This window comes from Mauremys reevesii, linkage group 10 (genome assembly GCF_016161935.1).
Source record: "Mauremys reevesii isolate NIE-2019 linkage group 10, ASM1616193v1, whole genome shotgun sequence".
NCBI lineage: Eukaryota > Metazoa > Chordata > Testudines > Geoemydidae > Mauremys > Mauremys reevesii.
The window spans coordinates 27,043,860-27,066,381 of record NC_052632.1 but is presented as its reverse complement, the minus strand read 5'-3'; the positions used below and the strand labels follow the sequence as shown (position 1 = coordinate 27,066,381).

Here is a 22,522-nt window from a genome sequence, read left to right as displayed (position 1 = left end):
GCAGCCTCTCCAGCTAGTGGTATGAGGACCCTGCCTCATCAGGCAGGAGAGCAAGAAACAATAATCATGAGGGTTCTCTCCCATTGGAGATACTGCCCAGGGAGGTACGCCAGGGTCGGCTTTAGGACGATTCCCCCCAATTCCCGAGAATTGGGCCCCGCACCTCAGAGAGCCCCGCAGCGTTCAGAAGAGGGGCCCCGCAATCTCCGCTGAAGAGCCGCCAGAAACAGCAGCAACTGATTGAGCTGCCACTGAATTGCCGCCATTATCTTCGGCGGCAGTTCAGTTGCTGCCACTGTCTTTGGCGGCATTTCGGCGGCAGCTCTTTCAAATTGGGCCCCACACGTCCTAAAGCCGGCCCTGAGGTAAACATCCTGTTCTGCATGTGTGAGCAGGAGCAAAGTACTCTATCGGTGCTCATAGTCTCCCCTGCTAAAAACCAGACACTGCAATCTCCCTTTCCTAGCTGACCTTCTTTTGTTATCCATTGCCCAATTAAGGACTGAGCACACAGATATAGTACATGGTGAGCGGAGGTGTTCCCACAAGCTTTGTGGTAGGAACAGAAAGGAATTATGTGTTGTTGTTTCCATAAAAAATTGTAAATGTCAGAGATGTGACGTAAGCACAAAGGAAAGTGCCAAAGCATGTGAATAATTCTCCTTGTTTTCATTCATCCTCCTACATTTGCTCTTTCAATGTCAGCCGTGTCCATTAAACTGCAATGGGCTCCAACTTGAATGAGTCAATCCAAAGCCTACGTTAATGTCAAGCTTGTGGGAAAATATTACAAGTAAATCAAAGTAAACAAGCATGGGCATTAGTGAAATTAAAAAAAAAAAACCTCACAAGGTGCTACCTTTTAAAATTCCATTGTATCTTCCAATTGTCAAAACATGAGTGAAACGGATTTGCCATCTGTTCCCATAACTTCAAGAATTAGATTGTATAGGGCCAGATTTTCCCATGGTGTAAATTAGCATAGCTTCTCTACAATCATTTAACATCCACCAATCTATACCAGTAGAGAATTTGGTATTGAATGGTAACTGCAGGGTAAGAATTCTGTGTCAAGAATTTGTCATTGCAGCATAATTAAAGATAGGGCTAAATTTTAGAAAATGTGCACCCTACCATACATGCACAAAACAGGAGCACAAGGAAAATGCATGAATGTGCCCATAACTGAACATTAGGCAACTGGAGACGGTGTCTGCCATTACCGTGTTTTGCATGCAACTAAGTCTCAGAATTATGGACATTTAACCCAAATAATTCTTTTCTTTTCACAGTTACTTTTGACACAGAACTATGTATAAATAATTTCTTTTAGGTATCACTTGCAATCATAGGCATTTGATTAAAATCCTCTTGCAGTTTCTTAAGAGAGACAGCAAATGTAGCAGACATGGAAAGATTGATATCCTTAGGAGAATGGCAGCAAACCACAGGAATAAATAACTCCTTTGGGATAAGTCCATCCTCCATAAGAAGAAACATCTCGAGAGTCTCAGAATAGTCACTCTACCCACAAGGTTGGCAAAATATTTATATAAATGTCTGAAATTGCATTTCATGTTCTCTTTCACTATCAAATATGAATTAAGAAAAGGTGCCAGATTTGTTGCAATCTGGATTTGCATGTATGCATTTTGTACAATACCATAAGTATCATTACCCAGGACCCTTTAGGACTGCAATATCTTGCAGTGATCTAGTGTTTAGAGTGACTGAAACAAATGCAATGTATTGAGTTTATAAATCCTTCATATATGGTACAACAATACAACTCATACAATTTTATAAGTATATATGAGATGATGTGAAGTCCTTCTCCTGACAGTCCAAAACCTTAAACCCAGAATCATCTATTCTACAGGATGTATCACCTCAGAGCTATCCCATATGTCTCAGAACAAAGAACAAAAACTTGCAAGCAACATGAATGTGGGTTTTATATTTGTTGGAAATGAAAAGCACATTTAAAGCTGCATTTGAAGAGAGATTTTATGTTTCACAACTTACCATTTGTAACCAAATGTTGGTTGTTAACACTTGATTCTTTTCATCCTGGGGAGAAGAGAAAAAAATAAAAATAAACAACTCAACATCTGTTCATGGAAAGGACTGTGGCAGGAGTGGCCAACCTATGGCTCCGGAGCTGCATGCAGCTCTTCAGATGTTAATATGCAGCTCCTTGCATAGGCACTGACTCCAAAGCTGGAGCTACAGATGCTAACTTTCCAGTGTGCTGTGGGGTGCTCACTGTTCAAGCCCCTGCTCTGCCCCAGGTCCTGACACCACTTCACCCCTTCCCCCAAGGACCCTGCCCCTTCCCCCGAGCCTGCCATGCCCTCGTTCCTCCCCCCTCCCCACCAGAGCCTCCTGCACACTGCAAAACAGCTGATTGAGGCGGGTAGGAGGTGTGAGGAGGGAGGGGCAGGCGCTGATTGCCAGGGCTGCTGGTGGGCAGGAAGCACTGGAGGGGGGTAGCGGATGGTGGGCTACTGACATATTACTATGGCTCTTTGGCAATGTTCATTGGTAAATTCTGGCTCCTTCTCAGGCTCAGGTTGGCCACCCCTGGACTGTGGTAACATCGTTCAAGAAGTTTTAGTGAATCAAATAGTCAGACAGTTATGTTAATGTATCTTTCAATAAAAGTGATCCTGAGTAGTATGTCCTGTTAGCCTATGTGAAACCAGTTATGACTCTCTGTACCCCACTGTAACACAGTTTTTGAGGGGTTTTTTAAAATTGTTTTTATGCTACTACAGCCCTGTACTGCTGGCATCTCTGAAGTGTTTCTTCTTGGTTTCTCCCTGAGCCTTTTTCTTTAATGTAGCATGTTGCAAAGGCAGAACTACTTGCACTAGACATTGCTCATTTCAACTTCGCTTACAAGTAGCTCATCTACTAGTTAACTTAACACATCAGAAATGGAGTTATACCAGCATGTACAAATTATAGAAACAATATGAACAAAAAAACCCAGATAATTGCAAATAGGTACATATGCAAGTTTAGAGCCTGTTTCTGCTACTCTTAACCATGCGGAGTAGCATCTTACTGTACAAAGTCCCATTGATTTCAGGGTATCATGGTTTTAACCCTGTGTATGGGGAAGTGCATTGATACAATGCCCCAAGAGCATCCTGGAAATCAGAGTGTGAGACAAAAAAATCTCAGTTTGTCTCAGGGTTCCACACAAACACACTCCAGGTGGATGTACTTTGTACCAGCTCTGGCACTGAATAGGTCCTCAGTATACTGGCACAGAAAAATTGCCTCACGTATTATGGGGTGGAGCTGTTGCTTGGCTGGCCACTCACCAGTATGGGATGGGGAGTAGCAGCTCTGCATAGCCCCTAACTTACCTCCATGGACACACACAACATAATAGGTCAAGAAAAAGTTATTACTCAATGCAAGTAAGGGTGGCAGAACTAACGCCTTAACTTTAGAGTCAACTAAGCAGATAATTTCCTCAGTTCTAAGACATGGATAAATATTTGTAACCTCAAGACCCTGGACCTATCAGCAATTACTCAGCCCTCAAGCAGACCTTCCTTACGGTATTTCTGCCTCAGTGGGATTCTATCAAGGTAATGGGATACACTGCACTCCAATTCCCATCACTAGAATTTGTTTTCTAAGCTGAATGTAAAAACACCAGCCTTTTCTGTCTTGAATCAAACTGAAGCTCTCTCTCCATAAATTTTACCCCCACTCCCACCCCCCGAGCTCTACCAAAGAAAGTACACGGGAACTCTTTGGAAATTCCACAGCATATCCCAGAGTCACCTGTACAGTGTAGAAGGACTCTCAAACCAGATGATACATCTACAACCTCTACAATTTTAAAGCAAAAGTAATCTATGTTTTATTCTTCACCAAATAATAAACGTCCAAACACAACTGTATTCAAATTTTTACATACAATACACGATTAATCTGTAATCCATTTGTTTGCAGACTTTTGAATGAATGGAAGGGCTGAAAGACCTTTAACTGTAGCAGTATCAGGGCAGTGCAGTAATAGTTATACAGCATATAAAACCAGCTATAGGTGCCAGAGAAGATGACATTTTAATAGCAAATGGAGACATTTAAAGAGGAACATCAATAAAGGTGTGAAACTGTTACTGAATCGCATGGGATCCCAACAACTGAATGTACAGCATAAAGGCAAATGAAAGAATTCAGATAAAAATACCCCCTTAATTAGTATTCTGCATGGCTCCATTCTCCCCCTAGATGAGTCTACCTAGCCCCCATAAAAGTCAATGGGATCTGTGCCCACAGCCAGTGGCAGAATTTAAAACTTTCTCTTTATATTCTGTTGCATTCATTCAGTGAATCCTGCCTTTCATCCAAGACTCCCTCCAACAGGCAAACATTCAGTTATGAGTCTTCGGGCAGGGGGGAATTGTCTCATCTACCCTTCAATACTAGAAGTACAAAACTTGCTGCAGGCTAAAGGTATGTCTTATGAGAGTAAAACAGTAATTAAAGCTATTATGGTTGCCAAAAGATATAGCTGATGGTTGAGTAAAGGCATTGCTTTTTCTGTAGAGATTCACAGCAGTCCTTGATCGATATTAACTGCTATTACTCTGTAACATTTGTGTGATGCATCACTCAAGTACCTATCAGTGTTATTAGAGAGTTTGCCGGTCCCAGTAGCATAACAGGACTAGCTTCCAGTGGACATTAACTCATTAATTAATGAAGAAATGATGTCCACTGGCTCATTCACTATATTGCAATCAAAAGGTTTCAATACTTTTCTATTCACTGGTGTTATCCATCTTTTGGGTGAGGTGTAAAATCAAGATCCTGACAACTTGTGATCAGTATCATCTCCAGCACCTTGCAGCCGACTCCACTCCCATGGCTCCCAGTTCTGAGCAATATTGCTCTTCCTCATATCAGACGAGAGGTTGCCACTGGCAAGTTACTGGAGAAAGTTTGCGCCAACTCAAGCCTGCCACTGCACAATGAGCTTTTTAATCCACCAGCTGCACATTTGCTGTCACGTCGCCCATTATGGTCTCATCCGCCACGCCAGGATGGTAGGGCAGAAACACTCTGGCGAGAGGAATAGATATCTGTTATAATCCCCACCCTACAATTTGCCAGCCTGGTTTTGACCTGTCCCATCGCCAATGGTCCCTGTTGAACAGGTTCCGGACCAGGCAAGTTCTCTGTGTAGCCAACCAGTATCGCTGGGGCCTTGGTGACAGCCCTTTGTGCAGCAGTGATGCAACACAGATGCTGACGCACATTGTTGATGAATGCCTGCTGACTAGATTCAGCGGGGGCCTAGAAGAACTGCATCATGCCACTAAAGATGCCATCACTTGGCTAGATGACTATACACATGCTAAATAAATGAAAGATCTCATAGCACTTTTCTCGAGGCTATGCGTTTTAAACACAGGTGGGCAGACAAATCCCAAATACATCTTGTCTAGTCTGTAACAGCCATGCAAAAGCATATGCAGGACACTACCAACGTGTGAATTCAAATTGGGAACATTTTACATGCACTTTCCTCAGTGTAAATGGCTGTTCAAGGTGCAAGGCAGTAGAGAAGTAGGTAGCTGGTTGAAATCTTGTTGCAGAACTGTTAGCCTAGTGAATGTGCATCATTAAGCAACATGCTTCCCTCCTGTTGTGTATTTTGTTATTTTAAAAGTTTAGAACTGGAAAGCGGGGATTTGAACATAATGGCGCCCATTTGGATCACTATATTTAAGGTCCCATTAGTGTTTTAATCATAAACCCCCAACTTCTAGGGCATTCTAACTCAGCTGTAAAAACTTCATGGCAGGCTGAAGCTTGGTTTATAATATTCCTGTCCTGGAGAAAATCATTTCACACACTTTAGTTAAAATTGGTTTGGCTGGTTTTCCTCAAAAAGAGGGGCAGACTGGCAGTTCTCCAGTTTCAGAAGCTTTGCTTTCCACTCTGCAATCTCACAAACAACTTCAGTTGGGGTGGGAGGGAACATTCTTCAGGTTTTTGTGTGTGTGTGTCTCATGCAGAACAATGCTTTTGAATATGATGGATAAATTCTGAAAAAACAGCTTCTCAGCAAAATACATTTACACTGTTTTCCATCACAGCTGTGCGCAACCTCTTAACAAAAGGTTTAGACACTAAAATGGATCATGAAATTTTGCTCACATTCCATCACATTTCAAATTTGTCATCATTTTGCAGTATTTTAGCAGCAACTATTTGGGGGGAAAAGAGTGTCGCACCCAGTGAGGCAAACCATTTCTAGAGCTTCTCTTACAAATATTGTTTTTAATATGAAAAGGAAAGGAGGACTTCACATTGCACCTGGAGGTGTCATAAACAACACCACCACACAGAAAACAAGGCCAGTAACAAAATGACTCACTTTGGGGGTGGGGGTTACCATGTTAGTTACTTTAGTTAATGCAGGCCTTAAATCACACAAGAACAGGGGTTCTCAAACTGGGGGTCGTGAGGTTATTACATGGGGAGGTCGCGAGCTGTCAGCCTCAACCCCCCAAACCCCACTTTGCCTCCAGCATTTATAATAGTGCTAAATATAAAAAAGTGTTTTTAATTTATAAGCGGGGGTCACACTCAGAGGCTTGCCGTGTGAAAGGGGTCACCAATGCAAAAGTCTGAGAAACTGCACAAGAATAACAGTGTGATTCGTGGTGACTATTGAGAAAGAATCTGTCAAACAGCTCAGCTCACCAGGGAACGTTACTTTATTCATTTAGTGGTCTGACTAATCCTTTGGCTACCAAACTCATGGCTATAGTAACGATTGAGTACCGTACAGGGTAAATTGTTGTCAAGCTAAGTATGATAGTAGGCTGGGTCTATGGAAGTAATGAAGGGGAGGTAACTGTGATGAGTGAGGCTGGGGAGGTTATATATTCTCTATCCCTAAGTGGATGGGGATGGAACTGAAAGCTGGAAATTTCTCTGTGTAAGCTTCTAACAGTAATAGCTTCTAACAATGCTTTCTCTCCCCCCTTTCCTTTGTTGTTATTCTTAACATTCAATGATCTCTCGGCTAACTTTCTTTGGGAAACCCAGTATCAGATCCTCACCCTACTCTTCCCAAAACCTTCACCTTTAATAAAACATGCTTAGAGAAGATATAGGGAAATGTAACAAGCATCCTTATAAGGGGCCTTAACCCAGCCAGCTTTCAAGTGGGCATGAGCCCAGCTAGTATTTATGTCTCAGATTTTAAGCACATCAAAGGATGTGCAGTGAACCCACCTGCAATTGTGTGATACATGCTAAAGGAATAACTCTCCCTAACGACAGTGTCTGGCAATCCACCTGCCCATGCACGCCAAAACAGAATTAAGGGCTGCTACACGGTGCTTTTCTCACTTAGCCATGAGTTAAGGGGCAGCACGCAGCTGCACCACTGTCAAAGGAGCTGCAGGAGGCACTGTGCCTCACAGAGGAAGAATTCCTCTCTAGCTCTCCTATTGGTCTACTAGGAAAGTAATTTATTTCATCCTTCTTCAGGGTTCAGCTTACTCCACTCAGCCCACTCTTCGGACCGATGTATGAGGTACAGGTGAGAGAGAGAGACGGCATGGCTCCACTCACTTCCACCTGTGCCCTGGGAGAACACTGGCTGCACAACCCCTACTATAATCCATGTAGTCCTAATGCAGCTGCACAGAGGATGGGCAAGAGCCTTCTTCTCCTGTGCAGGGTTGGTGTCAGTCTAGTCATAAAAGTTCCCATCTGTTTTTCTTAGCAATTGCATAAAGTAGATGTGTACTTGGTTTGAACAGGGAGCTATTCAGGACATGTTCAGCACTTGCTGATGGGCTGTTTTGGAATGCATCACTAACTCTATTCAAACTATCAGAATATGAAGGCTATATGCAACGTTTAGTGATATAATGAAGCACAATGTATTTCTTACTTACAGAAATATGCACTAAATATATGAATAAATGTAACTCTTATATAAACCAAACTGTAGCTCCACTAATATCCGAATAGTGACCATTAATACTATTTAATATTAATTTACTGCTTGGTTCTTATTCCTGCTTGACTATATGGTAGAACAAAACATAAGCAATCAATAATTTGCAATTCCACAAGCCATATAATTAAAAAGGCTGAATGCTCCCCTGAACTGTGCTGCAGTGCAATTCAAACATTTTATAAAACCAGTAAGCTTTTAAGTTTACTTTAAGAAGTGAAGCTATTGAGGACCAATCACACTTCTTGGGTACCTTTCCAACCAGTTCTTCTCAATACATCTATTTGTTATCCCTTTTACAATTTCTCTATTGAAAAAAAACAAACACTTGTGTTAACTCTTTGGACTATTTCAGTCTCTCTAAGCCCTGGTCTTCACTACGAGTTTAGGTCAAATTTAGCAGCGTTAAACTGATTTAACCCTGCACCCGTGAACACGACAAAGCCCTTTTTTTCCCACTTAAAGGGCTCTTAAAATCGATTTCTGTAATCCTCCCCTGACGAGGGGACCTTGCCGGGTCGAATTTGGGATAGTGTGGTCGCAGTTCAACGGTATTGGCCTCCGGGAGCTATCCCCGAGTGCTCCATTGTGATCACTCTGGACAGCGCTCTCAACTCAGATGCACTGGTCAGGTAGACAGGAAAAGGCCAAAGCGTCACCGCCCTGCCATCGCCTCCTCATCTGGTTTTGCTTTTGCAGGTTCTGGTTCTGCATATACTGCAGGATAATGTGCATGGTGTTTACAGTGCTCATAATTGCCACGGTGATCTGAGCAGGCTCCATGCTTGCCGTGCTATGGTGTCTGCACTGAAAAAATGTGTGATGGAGGGAGAGGTGACTGACGACATGGCTTACAGGGAATTAAAATCAACAAAGGGGGTGGGTTTGCATCAAGGAGAAGCACACACAACTGTCACACAGAATGGCCCCCTCAAGGATTGAACTCAAAATCCTGGGTTTAGCAGGCCAATGCTCAAAGCATTGAGCTATCCTTCCCTCCACTATTCACAGAGGGAGGGAGGAGGGGCAAATGAATAAAAATGAATACAAAATAAATCTGGTCTTTTTCTTGTTTTGATCCACTCCATCTCTCTTATATATCTTAGGCTGGCAGCAGACGGTGCAGTATGACTGCTAGCCATCGTCATCTCCTGGCTGCTCGCCAGAAGATGGTGCAGTACAACTGCAGGCAGGACTGAATCTCCATGAGATGAAACTTAGAAAGAGAATGACCTGGAGTCACTCCCATTTATGTCCAGGCACCCCTGACAGACCTCACTGAGGTCTGCCAGGAGCACCCATGTCTGCCCAGGCACCCTGACCGACCTCACCGAGGTCGGCTAAAAGAGCACCCAGGAGACGACGACAACGGCTACCAGTGCACCGTCGGCTGACAAAAGGCAATGAGCTGCTGCTGTATAACAATGCAGTACCACGTCTGCCAGCAGAACCCAGGAGACGTACGATGACGGTGAGCTGAGCGGGCTCCATGCTTGCCGTGGTATAGCGTCTGCACGGGTAACCCAGGAAAAAAGGCCCAAAACAATTGTCTGCCATTACTTTCACAGAGGGACAGAGGGGAGGCCTGACTACATTTTGGGGTGACTCCGTTTATGGGTCTCTAACTTGATAAGCTATAAAGGAGCCTGATTTCAAGAAGCACTTTTAAGGTTGCTCAAGCTGAACACCCAAAAATGTTGGCACCCAAGATCACTAATCACTTAGAAAAATCTTAGCCTCACCATTCTTGGACCCCATATTGGAAAGACAGACCATTATAATGCTTATATACGTGGCTAGTAAGTTAGAGTGGACATTGGAACCTTAACTGTGAATTACCTAGCATACTAGTTTTCACTTGCACTCCAAACATTATTTTTATGTAAGTAAATGAGTGAAATACTGGCCATGCTGAAGTCAATAGCAAAACTCCCAGTGATTTCAACAAGGCCAGGATTTCAACCAACGATTTTGAGAAGGAAGTCTGTTCAGTGTTTGCTGGCTGACCACATCAAGCCTCTTAAATGCTAATTTTTCATGTGATTAAAAGTTGCAAAGATGATCCTCTAAAAGGTTTCTCCCTTCTTTTAATGACAGACTCCGCTAAGAAAGGCCTCCTTGTACTGGATCAATTTCACTGTATCTTAAAGGATTTTTTTTAAAACATTGCAAGGTATACCTCATTATAGAAAAATGCTGAGCTCCAGAGCAGCTAATCATAATGCAACCAGACTGTTTCAGCCAGATGCTGGCCACCAACAACACAACTATCAATTTCTCATTCTATACTGTCACTTATTTACAGGTTTTAGCAGGCTAACATTCAACTAGGTTATTTACTTCATTCTCTCTTATCCCATTGTCTCAGCACTTCCTAATTAAATATTTGAAGCATCTTTTGATCCACTAGATTAAATAATTGGTACCTAATGATGCTTTTTCCTGCTTTTTTGAAACCCTAACAATGGTCTCTAGTTAATGAATTTACCACTTAATAGACTGAGGTTTTCCTCCCTTTTTAGGGTCACACACTGAGCTCACTATACTGTACCTCAGCAGAGTGAAAGAGCCAGAATTAATGTCTGATCCCTTCAGCCTCCACAGCTTTACTGTTCATAGATAAGGCTGGAGGGTGATTTAGACCCACCTAAAAATCAATTGCAATTGGCAAAAAGACACTAAAAATCCTCTCTACACACCGTGCTGCTCCTTGGTTTCTAATTGATAGTTTTGTGACAATGTCATACCAAGCTATTGCCAAGAGGAAGCTGAGGTTCACTGAAGCTTTCAGGCCATATGAGACATAAGCAGATAATTTTATTTCAGTAGTGATGTACTGGAGGTGGCTGCTAAAAGCCCCTTGCTACAGTTCTGCCACAAAACTAAACAGGTTAGGATGATTTCCCTGCTCCTGAAAGCAGTATTCAGAGGATGTGTGAACCAACTCATTCATAACATTTCAACTTTTATAAGAGCCCCTCTTAAAATTAGCAAAGAAAACCTGTTTGGAGAGGAAGAAAGGTCCAGTGGCCAGGGAACTAGCCCACACCATGCTCTGCCACAGACTTCCTGTGTGACCTTGGGCAAATCAGTGAGCTTCTCTGTGCCTGAATTGCCCATCTGTAAAATGGGGAGAATAGCACATCCTACCTCACAGGTGTGTGGTATGTATAAATCCATTAAACAGTGAGGTGCTCAGATTGTGCTGTGATGGGGATTATATTGGTGCCATAGATATAATGGTAGTTGAGGCTCTGGCAGGACAAACACCATCCATCCAAATGGAAATAAGAGGATTAAGGGGAAATACTGTGCATTCCTCTCTACTTTCACATTCCTGCACTAGCAGTAATGCACTCCAGCACTTCCATCTCCAAGAGATACCCAAAAGAAATATGTATCCTCATCACACTTGCATTCTAACATGAAACCTAACAGTGACCTCACATGCTTTTATAACAGTAAGTCAGCACATTTGATTGTCGCACATTCCGTGCAGTTAGGAAATTAACGCTGCTGAGGTAGCTGTTAAGGTTTTGCATTAGAGTCAAAGTTTGATGAAGTTAAGGTACGCTTACTTTTGTTATCTGAAGGTGAGCACCTTATGGAGTGTATAACTGATAACACTCCAGGCAACATGAAAATGGAAAGGAATGCAGTGGATAAGATTTGTTAGAAGAGGTGAGATGTGAATTTCTGGTTTCCTCTTTCCCAGCCCAGGGAACTTTTCCCTAGGCTACAGTGTGGTGGGTGGGTGGATGCGTGAGTGGATTGGATAGGGTTGGTCTCATCCCTCCCCCTGGGAAGAAATGATTTATTCTTGTTAGAAGCCTATATGGAGCTGAGTGCTAGAAATTTCTCTGTCACTCAGAGATAGGGGATGTTTAACCTCACACACACACCCCAACAACAACTACCTCCCTCTTCGTTAATTAAACAGAGCCTACCAAAGTATTTGTTTTAATTAAAGTTATGTCTAATCAGATTGACAACTGCTGAAGTACAGGACATAGCCAACTAACATGGTTGGATAGAGGGGTCATTGAATGTTGATTATACATACAAACCAAAAAATAAACAATAAATAAATAAAATTATAGAAGATTAGGGTTGGAAGAGACCTCAGGAGGTCATCTAGTCCAACCCCCTGCTCAAAACAGGACCAACACCAACTAAATCATCCCAGCCAGGGCTTTGTCAAGCCAGGTCTTAAAAACCTCTAAGAATGGAGATTCCACCACCTCCCTAGGTAACCCATTCCAGTGCTTCACCACCCTCCTAGTGAAATAGTGTTTTATATATCCAGCCTAGACCTCCCCACTGCAACTTGAGACCATTGCTCCTTGTTCTGTCATCTGCCACCACTGAGAACAGCTGAGCTCCATCCTCTTTGGAACCCCCCTTCAGGTAGTTGAAGGCTGCTATCAAATCCCCCCTCACTCTTCTCTTCTGAAGACTAAACAAGCCCCGTTCCCTCAGCCTCTCCTCATAAGTCATGTGCCCCAGCCCCCTGATCATTTTCATTGCCCTCCACTGGACTCTCTCCAATTTTTCTACATCCTGGACACAATACTCCAGATGTGGCCTCACCAGGGCTGAATAGGGGGGAATAATCACTTCCCTTGATCTGCTGGCAATACTCCTACTAACACAGCCCAATATGCCATTAGCCTTCTTGGCAACAAGGGCACACTGCTGACTTATATCCAGCTTCCCATCCTCTGTAATCCCCCGGTCCTTTTCTGCAGAACTGCTGCTTAGCCAGTCGATCCCCAGCCTGTAGCAGTGTGTGGGATTCTTCCATCCTAAGTGCAGGATTCTGCACTTGTTCTTGTTGAACCTCATCAGATTTCTTTTGGCCCAATCCTCCAATTTGTCTAGGTCACTCTGGACCCTTTCCCTACCCTCCAGTGTATCTACCTAAAACACTAATAGACTAATGTGTTGTCAACAGTCAATTTGGGGGTTTGGTTTGGAGCACATATTTACCATTAAGTCTAAAATCTTCTGTAGACAAACACTACCAATGTAATTAATATACTAGGAAACAGTGCATGAGGAGGAATGGTATGGACAAAGGACAGGTCCCAGAGTACTTTAGATTTCTTGAAAAAGGGATATAAATAGTTTAATAATCACCCCTTTCTGTATCTATTCATTTTTCATCAAACCACCAAGAAAAATTCAAATCATACTCAAAGTTTAGATTCTATATTCTGGGTTTTGTAATTCCAATAATATATTTTTGCAAACATAGGTTTAAAGCTCTATTAAAAGGGAATTCTGTAACACAGCCTTAACTACGGTGCAGCAGCAATAGTCCTGACAATCCATCACTGTCTTAAGCTCTAACAATGATAGCAAAAGACACAACCTATCACAAATGGAAATTAAGCAGGTGAGCTACTATACAGCCCAACCTGCGGTATATTTCACCTCTTTCATGGTTACTCCCCCAACCTTGGCATCCCGCTTCTTATGTAAAAGGAGTTTCCTCTTAAACCAACTGACTGCTAGATATACCTGATGCATCTGGCAGTGCTGGACCAGACTGCCAAGCTGCTCATTTTGGACCTGATCCTGTAAAGTGCTGAATGCCTCCTGAAAGCCACAGGCCACTCTAAACCCAACCACTCCAAGCGCCGAGTGGAAGTTGAAGGCATCCAAGATATCACCTTTTTCCCTCTTCTACATTCTACATACAAGTCCAAATTCAGCCATGGAGCAACTTTCCTGGTTGCGTTCTACTGGACTCAGTGACTCTCACATCCTTTCAACTCTGAATCTCTCTGGCTTTAATCAGACCATTAGGGATAAAGTATTACAGCAGTGCTCAGGATTGAGCCATGTGCCTCCTGTAACATTAATGGGAGTCTTACTGGAAAATCCATACAATCTAGCCTGAAAATGTCTCCATTATTGTTAACAATACTAGATGGTTGTTCTGTAGTTCAATTTAGTTGCACATTTTGTTGAAGTATTAAAAGAAATGTTAAAAAACAATGAAACGTTTTTAAAAACTAAGTCTAAAAAGAAAAACCTTTCCATTAAAGTGTGAAGGCCCTTGGGCTTAATTCAATTATAGTCTATGACGCATGTACAGCTGCCTCCAGCTCATTCTCGACACACGATCTTTGTAAAATAGGAAATTAGCATGTGTGAGCAGCAACTACTCTAGTAAATGAAGTAACTCAGTTATTTTCTTCCTGAGAACAAAAGTTGTTAATGTATGCATAGGAATTACAATATATAAAATTATACATATAGTATGTGGGTGCACAGGTGTGGTTTACGTGCGCGCACACACACACACACAAAATAGCTTCCAAATTGTCTTTTAAAATGACAGTTTTCAGTTAAACATGCATGAAAGAATACTTATTATTACTGATGCCATTTATGCCATGCAGAAGAAGATTGCTTTAACCCATAAAATACCCTACACCATTCTCAGTGAGCACTCATGGTATGACATCTTTAACTCTTTCTGTGAAGAGTTTTATCTTGAGTGCTTACGGTCTCAATGTGCAAGCCATCAGCACCATCTCCTATCCTGAAGAGCATGCTGTCATGCTAAAAACAATTAAAGATAAGGAATAAAAGTGTCCATCTTCTTTACGAGTTAAAGGGCTAGCAAAAGGCTAGCTTTGCAAAACTGCTACTACAGCCAATCACAATACTCAGCACTACAAGTGTAATCTTTTGCACTGCAGGTATAGCTCACCTTGTTGCAGCTGAGAGTACCAGTACCACATGTGCTTTCACCAGTTCCAGAGGTTTACCTACGTTAATAGGGACAAGGAGAAGAGAAAGGCTGGGAAACAAAGCAGAGTAACACAAAGTGTCACCCCAAAAGGGCACAAATATAAAAAATATAGAGTGGGTAGAAAAAAGCAGCCTGGGGACAGTTTGGATCCAGGGCTTCAATCTTTAATTTCTGTGCAGTCCATCCACCAGAAAGGTTTTGCTTTCCCCCCGGCCACTGTGTAAAAGCCTGATCCTGCAATTACTTAATACCAGGCTTGCTATCAAACTATTCAAAGTAGCAATCCACATTCTTCTTAGTGTTTGGTTGACTGGGCCCTTAGCAGCCTATGGAAAAGCAAAATCTTTTTAGTGTATGGGCTACAGAGTCATCAAACACCAAAGCTCTGAATCTGAACTGTTCCACTACACTGCTAGTGTGTGTCACTCACTACCACCGATAGTTATGCATGTGCATCCAGTGTAGGATATACTGAAATCACTTTATATGTTGGAACACAAAAGCTTTAGAGGTTCTAAAGTTATCATTTTCTAGCCTCATTTTTGGATTCGCTGTTTCTGCTTCTTTGTGGGGGGCTGATAGAAAAGGTCTTTGTTTGTTTTTCCCCTCTTTGTAGATATAAAATATATTTTTAAAACAATGAGGAAAACTTAACCAAAGTAATGTCAAAGCTTGGTTCAGGATCACTTTGGGTTTGGAGCAAGAGTTGGAGGCCTCAGATTCCTTTATTCTTCCTTAATTACAGATACAATTCTACATTCATTTTGAGAGACAGCTCATGTGGTAACACCATCTTAGGCACCTAGAAACTCCACAAAGTTCCATACACACACACACACACACACACACAAATCACCTCTGTTTCAGGGGTAAGCTTTGCCTCTTCCCCCACCCCAACCCCACCACTCTTCTTCTCCCATGGAAGAAATGTAGCACAAAATTGCAGCACAAAATACATAGATCTTCCAGGATCTTGCAAATCTTGGCCACACCAAGGATAACGGGTGATCTGCCCTGGGACCTGAAGCAGCAATGGGCCCTGCAATTCTGTCCTGCTCTCAGACAACATCACTTCATCACAGAGGCTCCTGAAGAAACCTGAAATAGCTTCTTTTCTGCTATGTTCACTATCCTTGGTCCCTCTTTTCACATAGATTCTTTGCCATATGGTGGAGGAACAGAAAAATACTGCCATGGTAGAAACACCCAAAACCCTATTCAGCATGGAGACGGGATATCCACAAAGAAAGAGCTCCCTCGATGCTGAGATCAGAACAGCAACATCTGGGCCTTAGTTTTTACACCATACTTACTCCACAAATTATCATTATCCTTCTTGTTCACCACTGACGTTCACTAGAATTTGCCTGAGTGAGGGCCTCATCCTCAGGATATGGCCCTACACGTTCTCTTCCAACTTCCTAGCAAAGAAGTGGATGTTATAAATACACTCAACTATCACTAGCTGTGGAGTTCCAGTTATAACAGGCATTAACTACATCATGTTACCCCTCCAGCTCATACTGACACTTTACTGCAATAGTAGCTGCTTTTTTTTTGAACTTATTACAAAAAGAGTGGTGTGTAACTGAACACACACTTCTTTTCAAAAAATAGCAAACATGCTTATTAAGTCAACAGAATAAATCCCAGCTAATCAAATACTTTTTAACACAGCTTGTTTTCCACAATATTATCATGGACAGGATACTTGAGAGAGAGAGAGAGAGAGAGAGAGCGCACATTTGATCTACTTGATTTATGAATTCCCACAACTTACTGCACACATTTCTATTCAGCTCAATTATAAAATATATCTGAAGACTTAAAACTGTAGTTACATGTACTGCATGCATGCACTGTAATAACTGTGTTCTGTACACTTATTTTAGGGATAAATCTCGATTTCATTGAATTCACTTGCCAAACTCCCAATGACTTCAATCGGACCAGGATTTAACCCTGAATTAGAGTTAAATGCTTGATTTAGGGCCAGATTCACATTGACACTCAGACAATGCAGAGGAGCTAGACTCTAACTGGCATCAGAAAACTGATAATCTCACCATGGGTACGGAAGCTCTTAACTGGCAGAAGGCTGGCAGTGTGTTCCTGTGCTAACTTCTCCACACACACCCCAGATCACACAGGAGACCTACTAGGGGATGGTGGGGAGGAAAGCAAGGAGGGAGGAAGTTGGCTTTACCAGTTCTCAGCTGGTATGTGTTCTCTTAGAGACCACACACCACTGGTGTAAGTTAGCGTAGTCTATCTACAAGCTGCTCTAACTTGTGCTGGAACCAGAGTAGCACAGAATGGCCCACAGGATCAGGGAGCTGTAAATGACCCCCAACCCTCCTGTGCTGGGCAGAGCTTAGGCACAAGAAGGGATCCAGCTCTCTCACTTTATATTTTAGTTTATTACAGTTTGAGGATTTTTAAAAAAACTTTCCATATAGAACCTGAACAGCCAGCCAATGCACAATGTATAAATCAAAGGGCCAGGGAAGCTTCTAATTAGAGTTTTATGACTTTTTGATTTACTCTATGTTTACACTTATTTATCTACTTATATATCAGATCTGAGCACTCAAGTATTTATCCTTGTCATAACCATACAAGGTACAGAAGTATTATCCCAGGGGTTCTCAAACTGGGGGTCATTACCCCTCAGGAGGTCATAAGGATATTACATGGGGGGGTCGCAAACTGTCAGCCTCCACCCAAACCCTGCTTTGCTTCCAGCATTAATAGTAGTGTTAAATATTTTTAAACATGTTTTTAATTTATAAGGGCGATTGCACTCAGAGGCTTGCTGTGTGAAAGGGGTCACCGGTACCAAAGTTTGAGAACCACTGTATTATCCTCATTAACAAATGAAGAACTGAGGCAGAAAGATCAGGCAAGTTGTCCAAGGTTATACAGAAAGTCCATGGCAAAGCCATGGATTGACCCTAGCTCCAAGTCCCATTCTAGTGCCTCAACCAGAAGACAATCCTTCTTTCCTATGGTGACTGGAGGTCTAGAAATGCACCAGACCCAAGCATCAACCCCTGTGAAAAGCCGCCAACATACTTCACTGATAAGATCAATCAAATATGTATGGAGCTGATGAGGAAAGAAAATTCCACTCCCAAACTTTTATTCACCTCACCACCCTGACTGAGTTTGGTCTTATCATAGACACCAAAGCCATATTAAAGACACAACCTGTGAAACAGATCCATGCCCTTTCTACTAAGGGAAATGGTTAATGACTCTTTCAGAGAAACACACTCCTTGAAAAATGTAGTAGCTCACCCAATCCTCACAAAGCCAACACTCAGCCACAAAGCTCTCTTCAACTACTGTCCCATCTCCAGCTTCTCATTGCTAGGCAAAATAAATGTGAAAGTAGTAACCCATCAGCGAGCATCCTGGATACCTCACAATCAAAGTTCAGATCAGGCCACAGCACAGAGACAGCTCTGGTGACACTAAAAGATGACCTCTTCGTGTCCAGGGATCAGGGCCAGCTCTAGGCACCAGCCGACCAAGCACGTGCTTGGGGCAGCACCTTGGGGCGGGGCGGCGCTCAGGGTTTTTTTTGTTTTGGTTTGGTTTGGTTCAGCGGGGCAGCGCTGGAGGGTTTTGTTAGTTTGTTTTTGTTTCCGCCAAGCGGCACTCGGAGAGGGGGCGTGTTTCGGCGGTGTGGCGCTCAGGAGGGGCGGGGGCTTGGGTGGCGCGGTGTTCGGGAGGGGTGGGGCTTTGGGCAGTATGGCGCTCGGGGGAGCGGGGGCTTGCACAGCGTGGTGCTGGGGGGGGCTTTGGCGGTGCAGCACTCAGGGGAGCGGGGCTTCGGGTGGCACAGTGTTGGGGTAGCTTGGGCGGCGCAGCGCTCAGGGGGACAGGGCTTGTGCGGCACGGTGCTCGGGGAGCGGGGGTTTCGACGGCATGGCGTGGGGGGGGGGGGTTTACAGCAGGGCGGCGATCTTTTTTTTTGCTTGGGGCAGCAAAAAAGTTAGAGCCAGCCCTTCCAGGGATGAAGATAAGAGCGCCTGGCTCACACTACCGGACCTCTCTGAAGCCTTTGACACAGTAGACAATGTACTGCTCATGTGACATAGCTGGAGTATATGGTCCAGCACTGTAACAGCTCCAATGGTTCCTCTCCAGCAAAGTTCAGAGCAGTAATGGGTAACTGCTCCTCCCTCCCAAAAGCCCTCACCTGTAGGGTCTCACAGTGATCAATACAATCCCCCCTTTTCTTCAAAATCTACATGAGACCACTCAGAGATGTAGTGAGACACTAGGGGCTTAACTGCCAACGGTACGTTGATGACACTCAACTTTATAGCTCATTCTCAAAAGATGCAACCACCCCCACTACTACAATGTCAGAGCCTGGTCATCTTTAGGAAATGTTATAAAACCTTCCTCTTTGAGAAAGCCTTTTCCACAGTAAGCGGCACTGTCCCAATACAACATCCTCCCCAACCCCAGCACCCCCAAGAAACCCTACCACAAGCAGAATTTTGACCCCCAAAGGGAGATGTGCCAGAGACTCCATGAAGACCACTAGAGACTTCATTATTTCTATTGATTTTACATGTGAGGTGCTTAGATATTATGTTGATGGGTGGTAGTATAAAAAGCAAGATAAATACCATAGATAGAAAAGGGTTCAAATGTAAAACTATTTACATCTGTTGTATAATTAAAGAAAGTTATACTGATTTTATTACAGTTTGTTATGGAGGTCGCAGAAGTCACGGAATCCGTGACTTCCAAAGAACTCCGTGACTGAAGCCCCAGTGGCTGAGAGCTGCAGGGTCCCACCGCCTCCTGCAGTGGCAGGGAGCTGTAAGGTACCCACAGTTGCCATGGGCAGTAAGGGTACCCAACAGCTCCCCAGCCACTGTGAGGAGGGGGCAGGGGGATCTCCACAGCTCCCCGGGTTCCGCGGGAGAGGGGGCAGGGGACCCTGGAGCTCTGAGCCCACCTGGACCTCCCAGCCACCCCGCAGTTGCCCAGACCCTTCCCATTTTATCATGGATAATTTTAGTAAAAGTCAAGGACAAGTCAAGGGTTTCCATTAATTTTTCTTTATTGACCATGACTCGTCTGTGCCTTTTACTAAAAATATCCATGACAAAAGCTTAGCCTTAGTTATAACAACTGAACAAACAAGCAGCCACTAAAACACCACATGAAGCTGTTTTAGAAGTAAATCTGCACACTGGTTCAGGACACCAGGGATGTTTATTGGTTGATTTCCCTGCAGGTGGTTCCATTAACAAGGTTAAATAAGAGGTAAGCAGACATGCAGTTATGGGCTTCATACCACTTCCTGAGCACTTCAGATAGATTACCTGTCTAAATTTCCCTAGTTTTATATTTCTGCAAATAAAGTGCTTTGCTCTTGGTGCCTCCCATTTTAGGCTAAATTTTGCCTCCAGTTAATAGTATGTAAATCAATGGGGTGACACAGATGTAAGTGAAGGGAGAGTCTAATTCTTCCTCTTTGTGGTTATTCTTAGGGAGAAATCATGTTTAATTTTCAACAATATAAAGAGGTTGTTTTTTGCTACTCCATATGCAAGTGTTTTTATATGTAGCATACATTGTCACTGTCTCATTCCAGGTATATCTAAGCTAAAAGCTAAAAGCTAGAAGCATTGGTTTGAAGACTGACGGGCAATCAAGTTCTATTCAGAAGACACAATATTAATTCAAATAAGTACCATGTTTGGTTATAATATTTAAGATTTGAATTCTTCTATTGGAGAAGTAATCTATAATTTGGAAAAGGGTTTTCTTTCATTCTATTTACATTGTATTGAAAGGAGTTTGTTCACATTCCACCATCACTTTTTATATCAATAAGTTGCATGGTAATAACTTATTATGGTATATTCTTTTCTGCAAGACTTCATATGAGTTTAAATTAAAAGGAGAGTATCTAACATTTTATTTACTACTTTTGGACCATAGTAGTATGTAGGAGCAGATCCACAGCTGATGTAAATCAATGTAGCTCCATTGTCCCCAACAGACTTACACCAGTTGAAGACGGGAATGTTCTAAAATCAAACATGGACAAAATTCAGCCCTCACATACTCGTCTATTTCCCATTAACTTCCATAGGGATGTAACATTGTAGAATTTGGTCCATATATGTAAAGAGAAAAGTTTTTGTTTTCAGTATGCAGCGTGTATTAAGTAATAATTTGATTTACTGTTCAATGGCTGCAACATAAAACAGTACTTAGTCTCCATTGTTCTCTTTTTTAAAAAACAACTGAAGAACAATAACTCTGAACTTTCTTTTCGATTGTGAAAATTGCATAGAATGTATTTATTTCAGTCCCAAAACTTTCTTGACTTACCAGTTATGTAGAAGGCTACTTGAGCTACCCAGGCTCAGAGCACAGAAACTACGTCCAGTACTGTAATTTTATTAGCTGCTTTATAGTGACTATTAATAATTACTGTAAGACATGTGAATTTGCTGATTCTGTTATTTTAGTAAAAGGTACTATGTAAAATGTGAAAGCTTTATGTTCTCATCCCTGTACTCTACAGCAATCCATCATTACAGAATCTCTTTTCTAGGACCTTAATCATTTTCACAGTAAGGCTCCAAACCTCCTCAATCACAGGTGGCATATTATTAAATGCCCACTTATAAAGATGATGCTTTAACTGCTATACTTTTTGAATTAATGGAGAATCCATACCTACATAGTTGGGAAATGTAAAGAAGTGAAGTAGTTTGCTTCTATGAATACTGCTAATTAGTTAATTCATTGCAAATTATTTGCCTACAATTGTACCCCAAAAGGAAAATGGAAGAAGAGGAGGTTACTCACCAGTGCAGTAACTGATGTTCTTCGAGATGGGTGTCCCTGTGGGTGTCCACTCCAGGTGTCGGTGTGCTCTGCGCCTTCGCTTGGAGATTTTTACGGCAGTACTCGCACAGGTCTCATGCGCCAACCATGTCTCAATTTGCACGGCTGGGCTGCTCAGTTCCGTCTCTACAATGGTGACCGCTCCAACTTCAAAGTAGAGCGGAAAGGGTGGGTAGTGGAGCACCCACAGGGACACCCATCTCGAAGAATGTCAGTTACTGCACAGGTGAGTAACCTCCTCTTCTTCTTCAAGAGATGTCCTTGTGGGTGAAATGTGCCCTAACAGAAGTTGGAGAAGTTATGTTCTTCAGCTGATAACAAAGGCGGATGCAGCCCATTATCCAATTAGAAAGTCTCTGGTTAGAGATGGATGTACCTCTGGATCGCTCCACGATGGAAACAAAGAGTTTCAGGGAAGTCCTAAAAGGTGTAGTCCTGTCCAAATAAAAGGATAATGCGCTGCACATGTCTAGTGTGTGCATCATTGACTCAAAAAGGTAGGCAAATTGATAGGTTCGTTGATGTAAAAAGACGAGTGCATCTTGGGAAGAAATTCGGGGTGCATTCAGAGGGTGACTCAGTCCTTAAAAAAATATAATGTACGGTGAGTCAGCCAGGAGCGCTCCAATTTCTCCGGCACATCTGGCAGATGTAATTACAACTAAAACCGCAGTTTTCATGGAGAGATGCAGGAGACAGCATGTTGCCAGCAGTTCAAATGGTTGGTGCATCACGCATGTGAGGACTAAGTGAAGGTCCCAAGGTGGAGTGGGTGGTTTAATGTCCAGGTATAGGACATTGAGGAACCGCTTTGTCTCCGGTCTTGTGGTGAAATGTCACAATTGCAGCTAGAT

The 22,522-nt window shown here is 42.7% G+C and overlaps 1 protein-coding gene across 5 annotated transcripts in view; it reads right to left on the bottom strand.

Annotated features, from left to right (window-relative positions):
• LOC120373565 (neuronal acetylcholine receptor subunit alpha-7) overlaps positions 1-22,522 on the bottom strand; it is a 108,655-nt gene that overhangs the window by 35,726 nt on the left and 50,407 nt on the right. For 4 of the 5 annotated variants that reach the window (XM_039492194.1, XM_039492191.1, XM_039492190.1 and 1 more), the window contains exon 5: positions 2,026-2,070. In XM_039492194.1, the coding sequence (XP_039348128.1) occupies positions 2,026-2,070 (45 nt within the window). Of the gene's footprint in view, positions 1-2,025; positions 2,071-18,077; positions 18,135-22,522 lie in introns of those variants that run through there. The other variant, XM_039492193.1, reaches the window with a different exon arrangement.